This window comes from Bactrocera latifrons, unplaced genomic scaffold (assembly GCF_001853355.1).
Source record: "Bactrocera latifrons isolate USDA-ARS-PBARC rearing strain unplaced genomic scaffold, ASM185335v1 scaffold_46, whole genome shotgun sequence".
Taxonomy (NCBI): domain Eukaryota; kingdom Metazoa; phylum Arthropoda; class Insecta; order Diptera; family Tephritidae; genus Bactrocera; species Bactrocera latifrons.
The window spans coordinates 1,678,821-1,689,306 of NW_017537112.1; the positions used below are offsets into that span (position 1 = coordinate 1,678,821).

At 38.3% G+C, this 10,486-nt stretch overlaps 1 protein-coding gene across 2 annotated transcripts in view; it reads left to right on the forward strand.

Annotated features, from left to right (window-relative positions):
• The window catches only part of LOC108973149, a 172,907-nt gene that overhangs the window by 126,774 nt on the left and 35,647 nt on the right, over positions 1-10,486 (forward strand). For both annotated transcript variants that reach the window (XM_018940206.1, XM_018940207.1), the window contains one exon: positions 5,920-8,845. In XM_018940206.1, the coding sequence (XP_018795751.1) occupies positions 5,920-8,845 (2,926 nt within the window). The remainder of the gene's footprint in view (positions 1-5,919; positions 8,846-10,486) is intronic.

Genomic DNA, 10,486 nt, shown 5'->3' on the forward strand with positions numbered 1-10,486 from the left:
CTATTTTTATTAAATTAATTATTTATTTCACATCATTTTCATGTATTGTTTTTTAAGGCTTTTAATTTCCCATAATTTATATTATATATTTCAATTTTTAACTAATTTTTCTTGTTAAGTCGCCTACTTAAAGGCTTATAATTTCATATAATTGAAAACGTGGTCTACATTTGGGCGCGTTATCATAGTTTCCAAATTTGAAATTTTGTGTAATTTTTCTTATCAAAGCACATATTTGCGGGCTTTATTTTTACATGTCCCATTGAATTTAAAATAAGTTGCCTACATTTAGGAGCAACGTCCAATTTATTATTTAATGCTGACTTATTGTAAATCTGACATTCCATCAATCTTAAATAAATTGCAACTACCTAGACCTTTAAGATATAAACCGTCCTTCTTAGGACTCTGGAAAATACTCATAACCATATATCGATAAGTACAACTAAAAGAAATAATTACTGATTAACTGAACCTGTTGAAATACAGGAAAGTAATTTTAATATTTTTAATTATATCAAACATATGACAACCCTCTTTAATTATAACTCTGTAGTAATATTTTTGAAACCTATGTCATTTGATAACGGTAATGAAACATTTCGTTACGTTACGGTACAATATTTTTGTAAACATTTTGTAAACAGGTGGCAACTTTTAAAGAAAAAATAATTGAAAGCCATCATCTTATAGACACGCATTTTAAATCAGTTATGCTGAAATAAGTTTTTAAACAGGTGGCAACTCTCAAAATAATACAAGAATTATTTTTAACAGTAAGCTTTACTCAAACCTTTTCTGTTCCGTTTTTTTTGGATTGAACCGAAAAATAACATCTCCTAAAAATGCATTCAAGTTGATTGTATTTGAAAATACCCTGTTTGAAATTCCAGTTCAGAGAGTCAAATATATCGGGCTATTGGCCAAAGAACAATATTAATAAGATTGGTTTGTACTCACGAAAAATAATATTAAAAACATATTTGGAGACATTTTGAGATATTAGAACGCTCATTACAAAATCAAACTCATCATATTAATCATTTATATATGAACATATATAAAAAATCATCAAATATCAAATATTCGAAAACACGATTTTCTATACCTTTTATATAAATTTCATATGTTTCTTATTAAAGACCAAATGCAAAAGTTTCGTCAAGTGTTTTCTAAAAATTAAATAATTTTCTTTCATGTCATTATAACTTTCAACATCCGCCGATTTCTTTTATAAATGCGCCGAAATGTAGGCAACAATAGCTTAATTTTTTAGCTTTTAAAGAATTAAAACAAAAAAGTAAATTAATTTCCCAAGTTTTTGGCACAGATTTATTTGGCAATGCGCCAAAATGTAGGCAATAGTACTTTGCAAAATTGTGGTTCGGCCACAATTTAACTTTTTAGAAGGCGTTAAAGTTAGCTATTATAATTCAGTAAACATTTATATTAAAAAAAGTGTCTTTCGTTAACAGTTTTGATACTTAATAAAAAATATGACCACAAAATATAACTAAGATTCCTCCTTAAATTTTTTTTTTTTATTTCATTTATTAACTGACCGCCTTTGACGCGACCCTGAGTCATGTACACATCTCTGTATTTACTTCCACTGAAATCGAGTTCAGTTAGCTCAGCCTTGCCGCCAGCGAACACATGTTAATTAGCTAATCTGCCAATACACAACACGAAGGTGCGGGGCAAATGCTGAAGAGCATGACGAAATAACGTCGAATAAGCCTATATTGGCGGTCGCTGGGGATGTGCTCGAATGCACACCTATGCCATTTCGACGAAATAACACCAGACTTTGCATGCATGGGTAGTAAATAAAATTAAAAAAACAATAACAAACGTAAATATATGTTACAACATTTTTATTATTACTTTGTAATACTTTTATTGCTTCTAATAATGTTATTTGTGTTAGCAATTTGCGCAATGCTAATATTCTTGCAACACAGCGTCACATGAGAGTGCACGCGCATGCGCTACATGCATAAAAATAACAACAAAACAACCAACTCAATGACAAGCGAGGGGCGTGTTATGTATGACTTAAGTGGTGCTGTACATACATACATATAATATAATATATACAAAAGGTGGACTGAAAAACAAGAATTGCATAGAAGACCACATTTCCTCGGCAGCTAACCATTCTGGCTGCATGCTATATTTTCACATGTGTATTCTACAGCTAGCCGGTGCTACCTCACGGATGTGGCATGACAAAATGCCAAAGCCATAAGAAGGCATGTCAAACCACTTTCATTGCTGACAGCAAACGCTGCCTCCGCCGCGGCTGACGTCGCTGCGTCGCAATTTGACGTGCCGCGCCGGTGAACGCGCTTTGTTTTTGTTGCTATTTTCGCATTAGGTTTTCTTGACGCTTTTTTTTTTTGTTTTTTTTTTTTGTGTTTTGAGGCAAACTTGCGCGCCCGGTCAGGCACGCGGCGGCCAAACGCTGGCCGCTGGCCACTTAGCGCACAGACTAGTCAAGAGTCGTAGACTAATTGTGGCATTTGCCTCTTGACTTACTTACAAACTTGTGCTAACTATGGCGCTCGGTTACTTAAATTTTCATACCAAAAACCGTTATTTACGCCACAATCCTGTTTAACTTAGAACGAGTTTAGTGCGAATGTCGCAATCGAAAGCCGTTAACTTCTGTTACTATTTTTTTGTAGTTGCTTTATTAGCGCTTTTGGTTTTCCCGATTATATGTGTGTGTGTTTGTATGTATTTCAACGATTAACGGAATTTTCTCAAAGGTTCCAAAACGCTCATTCGTTCGCGCATAAATCGTGCATGGCGCAGGCGCAGCGCTGATATTTACTTGTTCCTTTTAAAGTGCATATCCGAAATTCTCTGTTTTGCAATTTTCAATTGAATTTGTTGTTGTTGTTTGCTGTGGATGGCACGCTCTTGCCACTACGGTCGACGCTTGCGCGCTTAAGATGATGCAAAAGCAAAAGCAAAAGCGAAAGTGAAACTTTGCTACCTTGTATATGTCGAGGTTGTGTGCTGTGCAGAGTTTAAGCGTGTTTGAAGACGATTTTTCTTGAATAAATGAAATTCGTAAAAAATAAAACTTTAAACTAAAACGACTTAAAAAACAATTTTGCAAAAGAAACACATAAACTTTTGTTACGTACCATAAAATATAACATTAAACCCGTTTTATATATATTTTTTGAGGTAAAAAATGTCTAAGCAAATTAGGTATTAAGCAAAATTTTAATAGTTACCCAAAATCATTCGATCTCACTCACTTCACTAGTTTATATATTTTTTTAGTTAGTCAGCTTAAAATTGAAAAATTATAAATCAGGTTAAGTTAATCAGACCCTGCACTTTGTTATTATCAAATTTTATTAGCTTCCTAATATACACATCGTCTTTAATATAATTTCCAGAGCGAGTTTGGAAACCTATAATTCTCTCATTATCTTCTATGTCTACTGTCTATGGTGTGATTGAAGGGAAAATGCCTACCGCAGTCTTCTCTTCTAAGCACAAAACCCTTATACCTTTACATCGAAATCATTTAACATATATAAAAAAGACTACTACTTTTTGAAGGATAGTAGTAGAAGTAGATAGTAATAGATATAGGATCAAACCTTAAAGCGTCACTCTTTCTCAGTCATCTAAATGAACAGGATTTTGTGATATTTTGAACGCTTAGAGTTCCTATAATTCTATTATATATTTTTACTTATTCTTCTAAATGAAGCAGTATTTCGACTTATGACAAGTAATCTTATCATTTTGGGTTAATCCCACATACAAGTATAAGACAAATATTCTTACAATTTTAGGTTAATAAGACATATAAAACTCTTTCTGAAAGCAACTGGCCCATCCAACTTCAAACCTACAACTCCTCTTATACTGTGGTAAAGTAGCTAGGAGGATGGAGTGGTTGTCTGACGACACAGCATGGCCTTTAGGAGACCCATTGCATTAAAGTTGGGACTAATACTCTCTCGGTCTGTTGTCTTCACTCCGACCCAACCCGTGCTGCTGACGAAGCTCATCAGTACAAAAAGTTTTATTTGTGCATTGTATAGAACCTTACATTCGCATAGAATATGTTTTCTAATCTCCTCTGCTTCTACCTCGTTACAGTTTCTACAATAGTCGATTGTATGAAGCAATTTTCTTCGAATTACACAGAGACAAAGTGTGAGCACTTCTACTAGAGTTTTCATCTAACTCCTTTTGAATTTTAATAGTTTGAATGGCTATCCCACATTCCATTTATGCCACGTTTGCCTGCTTGTTGAGCAAGTCAGGGATTGACTGCGCCGAGACTCAGCTAAATTTTTAATATATTTTGTCGATTATGTGTCTACAAGTGGACAGAGGCATATAAATTCCTTCTTTTTCGAAGTCTGAACTGTAGGTTGATGCCTTCTTTGGCTAGTTCATATGGGATATCACTTTGTTCTGGAACCCATTGTAAAAGTTCAAGGCATTCTTTAGTATCTTTAAAACTTTAAGAGACTTCAGTGATCGTATAATAATAAGAATATTAGATGGACTAAGAGATCAATGCATTTTTCACTACCTTTGACAAAACATTAAGACACTTCAGTGATTTCAAAGCCGCTTAGTTCCTGTTGTAATAAAAACAAGATTTTCTTTGAATGCGGTGTTCTACACTTGGAAGACACCCCAGTGATCTGGTAAGGTCTAATGTAGAACAGTTTACAGACAAGGAATGCAGTTGAATGCATGATACTTGGCGGTAAGGTAGCTTTTTAATCTATGTTTCACACGTATAATGGTTTTGGGGGAGCACCAAATGGTTTTGTAGTACTTAATGAGCTCTAACCGTTGCTTGCTTGGCCTAGAAATTTCTTAAATTAGATCGATACTTGGAAATGGTTATCGCATAGTTATAAAATCATAAAAAATCCTAGTGGTGAAGACTTTTAGAGGAAATTGGAAACTTTATGGAAAATAAAGTCGTATTCTTTCTTTACTTGGCTCCAAAGAAACAATGGTTGAGTGTTAAGATGACACGTTTGAGGGAACCAACTACCATTTACTGTTCCTTCAGATATTCCAAAATATTACTTATTAAAAGAAATATTATGTATTCTTAAGCATAAATATTGTACTGCACTGAAGGCCTACATTAGAATGATTGCGAGCACTAAAGCCAAACTTAGCACCACTATATCAAGAGCAATCGGTGCAGATTAATGGAAAATTACTTTTATATTATAATACAACAACAATATAGAAAAATATTTTTTAATATTTCTCCAAACGCCTTCAAGGGCATAATAAAAATGTCAAAACAGGGCACCCTTTGTGGCCATAATTAACATTAAATACACTTATAGACGCTAGTGAAGGTGAAAATAAAATCAAAACCATATTTGTTACAAACTTAATGAGCTCTCACTTGTGCCAAACGGTTTTTGCTGGCGCTAAAACTTATTTTCTCACAAAAAACTTATCGATCGGCGATGTTTTTAAGTCATTATTACAAATGGCGAACACTAAATGCCTGTCACTTTCTATTTTTATCCAGTCGGCAAACGAGGCAGTTTCAATGGCAATGGAGCAGACGGCTAAATGCAGCCAGAATGTCCATTTGACAGCCTCGAAGACACATGTGGTTTGGCCCACTTTTCATGTTGCCACACCGCTATTGCAACATGCGGTGTCAATTTAGCAGCCAACTCGATAGCGTGTGGTTTTTGTAAACAGATAAAAAAAATTGCAAGTGTGTGCGTGTGTAAATCGAAATTGAAAATAGTCAGGCGCACACACAGCAGCTTGTGAGCTACTAACTTGGCTAAAATAAATTTCCCTTTTCAACATTTTCACTTCATTTTTCGTTATTTTTTTTCTTGCTTTTAATTAATTTGTTGTTGTTTTTGGCTGTTTATTTTCCAGTGTTGGCAATGCGAATTCAATGCCATTGGCAGTCAACAGCAGTGGACGCGCGGACAAATTACTGCAAAATGGCCATAACCATCAACAGCTGAGCGGCAACAACGAAAGCGGCTATAATAATAATAACAACAGCAACCACCACAACAACAACAGTGCCAGTTACAATAAATACAATAATAGCAACAACAACAGCAGCAGTAAGACAATGATGATGACCACCAATGCCATTTGCAACAAACACAGTAACAACAACAACAATGATAGTAACAACCACAGCAACAGTAGTAGTAGTCTTAGCAGTAACAAAAGTAACGCTACTGCGAATATAGCCAACACCAAGCCGATAAACAACAGCAATAGCAAAAGCAACAACAACAACACCTCCACCACCACCAATAGCCATATAGCTACTAAAAACGGGCTAAACTATGCGAACAGCAATGATGGTTACGCCAGTTTACTAGTCGCCAGCGACGTTGCTAGCACAGCGCCTTTCAGAGTGGCAACGGCCGCGAAGACGCCAACAGCTGCAACAGCAAAGGCTAAGACAACAACAGGCGTGCCAAAAGCAACGGCCACAGCACCGGGTGCAGCCGTGCGCGTCAAGAAACAGTCTACCAGTTCAACAATTACAACAACAACAACCTCGTCCARCGTAAGCGCAGCCGAACACAACGAAACGACCACGCCGGCAACGACTGCGACGGCAGCGGTTGCGACGCCGCCACGAGGCAACGGCAACAGCAAAGTCAGCCAAACGTCAAAAAGTGGTGATACCAAGTCGGCACAGAGTGGTAGCGTTGAGCGTCGCGGACGCACCAGTTCACATCAGTCGCACTATTCGACGGACAAAAGCGGCTCGTCCGGTTACTACAGTTCGAACGTTTGCTCTACATATTCACTGGACGAGCATATCTATTGCGAACCGGTTATAGATATCCTAGACGTGAGTCGCACGGGTGCTGGTGCTAACGGCGCCGCTGGTAAGGCTAGTAAAAGTGCACGCTCCGAGTGTACGAATACAAAAGCCAACACCAATAGTGGTGATAATAGTAAAATTAATCAAACAACAAACGAAATGAGTAGCAAAGGTGGTGGCGCAACGAAACGGTGTTACGGGCGACGCAACGCGACAGCGGTGGCAAGTCGTAAAGGCGAAAGTGGAATTGCGGGTTGTAGTGAGCTGGACGGTGAGGATGATTGTGATGGTGATGCAGAGGATGAGTCTGCGGCGGCCATGGTGGCGCGTCGTGGTAACAGCAAGAGTGGACGCAAGTCCCAGGCAGTCGCAGAGACTACCTTCGGCGCGGATAAAATACCGGCTAGCTTACAGTTCTTATTAAAACGACAGACCTCCGATGAGAATGCCAACTCACAGCACTTCAGCGAGAATCTGCGCATACTCGAGACGAGCATAGAAAATCTCGATCGTCATTTAAAGAATTTTCCAAGTCTGAGTTCGCATGAACACATCGCTGCATTTGTACAGGCACATCATCATCACCATCATCATCATCTTGCTTACCTGCAAACGCCGTCGTCCGTAGAGACGGGCGATAAGTTGGCTACGCGCGTGCCACCGCATGTGACGCAACATCAATTGCCCACCATTATGGAAGGTTACGATCCCGCCAATCAACCACGTCGTTCATGGCCCGATGACATGGTGGATGATTCGCTGCTCGACATTGACCTCGACTCATTTCTGCTAGTCAACGAACGTAAAGCCGGCGGTATTGGCAAGTCGACACGTAAGTCGTCGCTGCATGCTGTTGGTGGCATCGACAATCCCACTTTTCTCACCGAGGAGCAGGAAGAGGAGAATAATTACAAGTGTGCAAAATATATCAATTCCTGCCCGGATGATGCGTATCATGTCGAAAGTGATATAGTTGGTGGTACTGGCACCGTCTCGGAGAAGTCCGTCTCGGTGGCCGATCATTATATGAAACGTTACGAGGATCAGCTACACTTTCAGAGCACACGTGAACTGCTCGAAGATGTGCGCGATAAAATACGTTTGCTCTCGCAGGCGAGCGGCAACACCAGCCGCAGTGGCAGCGCCAAAACGCATAGTCCTGAAAGGTCATTGAGTGTGACCACACCCACCGAACAATTGCCGCGCGAATTGGAGGGCATGATCAAGACGCTGAAAACCGAACTAGAAAACTATTTAGATCGCATGAATCAGCATAGTGAATTGGAGATACGCCAACTGTGTAGCGGTCTTGTGCGTAATCACAATATCGTCAAAATGACGAAGGCCTTCGAACGTCGTCGCTCAACGCACAGTCTCGGTACAATCGAATCGGATTACGGTTATGTCGGCGGTAACTACGAAGCAATTTGCGATGGCGTGCCAACAAGTATACGCGAACAAATCGTGTCCATACGCTGCGCTAGTGATCCGAATTTCAAAATGAAACGCAAATCGCTTACCGAAGTCTTTCCCGTCGCCGATTGTTATGCTGAGTCGGAAAAATTGCAAACGCCCGCGACTCAGATAGCTCAACAGCAACTACGTCCATCGTTACCGCGTCGCGATCGTGTGGAACAACGACAACGCGAGCATGATCAAAATGTGATCACTTTACATGTGCCCACAACACAATTGCAGCGTAATTTGTCCTTCCAACAGCCGGTACTGAACAAATTAGATGCGAAGTCATTGCAAGCGCCGCCGACCGACGCCGAAATTAGCGGTAAGGGTGGTAACACGAATGGCTCCGGTGCTGCGAACGGTAACGGTAACGGTAGTGGCGGTGAATCCGGCGAATCGGGTGATAAGGATTCCATTCTGGAGTGGCATCGAAAGAAGCCGAGTATTTGGGAAATGTACTACGGCACGAATCGCATGAATCAATCATTGTTGGGCAAACGCAATGGCATGGTCACAAACAACAACAATCAGGTCCCGATGTCCTATGTAAGTATTGAATTTTCTTCAATTAATAGTTTTATAATGTCTTTTGGATACATAGTAACCTTCAAACATGTTTTCTTATGTTTTAAATTTATAATAGTGGCAACCCTTGAAAACATTTTTATTGTTGAAACTACTTATTTTAGCGATAGTTATTCTCAAAAAAATGTTTTCTTAACTATTAACAAGATCTGAGATTAAAAGTTTCAAATCTTTGTTTTTTGGTACCAGAGGAAGGTAAAAAATATGTCTTATAAACAAAATAATATTATTGTACTTGTTATAGTTGACAGTTCTTGACCGCATAAAAATCCGAGTCCGTCCCGGTTAAGTAGACCCGACTGTCACGGAAATGCACGAAACCAGGCAAGAGCTGAATTGGAAGGAGCTTTGGGTACGAGGTCTGAAGTAATACTTAATTCTGGTAAGACGGGGAACAGTAAGCTTATTCAGTTCACGCCAGTCTGTTCATTGCGGTCGAGCTTTCCGTGGGCTGTGATTTAAACCTGAATGCCTTATGAACTGAACTTGATTTAGTTCAACCAGTGCGACAGTGCGACTCTGCTTTGGACTTCGAACCCTATCAAGGTGGAAAAGGTGTCCATTCCAACTTACCAGTTCATAACAAATAAAGCTTTGTGTCCTGTGCAGGACACTATTTTGGTCCGCTGGCGTTAATGGACTTGAGCACCGCTGGACTAAGATTCAACGCAAAAATATGGTTCTGCATACTACTTTCTAACTTTAAGGTATTATAATGGTCCAGAACACCGTTGCTTCAATAACGCTTTAGGCTTGAACGTAGAAGTGTGGTACTGTCTTACTTCAATCCGTTGTGACAGTTGACAAAAACCTTTCGTAGCGTTTTTTTTTTTTCAATTTGAATGGGTTCTGAAAATCTACTTCAGTTGTGGTATTCAAATTATTCCGAGAATCACAGCCCACGCCCATGAAAAAATCAAAAACCAGACATCCCATCTTCCGGGAGTAAATTAAAGACTTCCGCTAAATCTAAACTTGTTTGAAGTACAATTTCTCTTTTTTTTACTATATAATATAATTAAAAATTGTATCAACGGATGTGCGCATTGAGTGATCGGCGCATTATTCAAATATTAATTAATATAAATCATCGCGACTTGTCCAAATAACTGTCAAAATAACAAAATTCAAAATATGTGCATTCTAAAATCGCAACAAACATGCAATAAGTTCCTGTTCTCAAAAAAAATCTGTAAAATTACTGCATGTTTACAACAAAATCGCCCAGATGCAACATAATAATTTCATAATTAATTACATTGCGTATATTTCGCTACACACGCGCATTTATCACTTCGCACTTGCGGTGTTATTTGTGTAAGTACTTAATATAATATAATATAACAGAATCAATTAATTCTTATAAATTTGTCAGCTAAATAATGCTAAAGCGCCAGAGGGGCAAAAAATGCGGCTGACGCGTGGATTGACTAATTGAATGTTATAGTAATTTAACAACAATGCAATAAATTTATATACGATTATATAATATAAAGTTGATGCCATTCATATGAATTTATTAAAAAATAGTCCTTTTTCTGACAACTTTTTTATATAAAATAATTTCAATTATTTAAGAAAATATTTTGTATTTAATTTTTC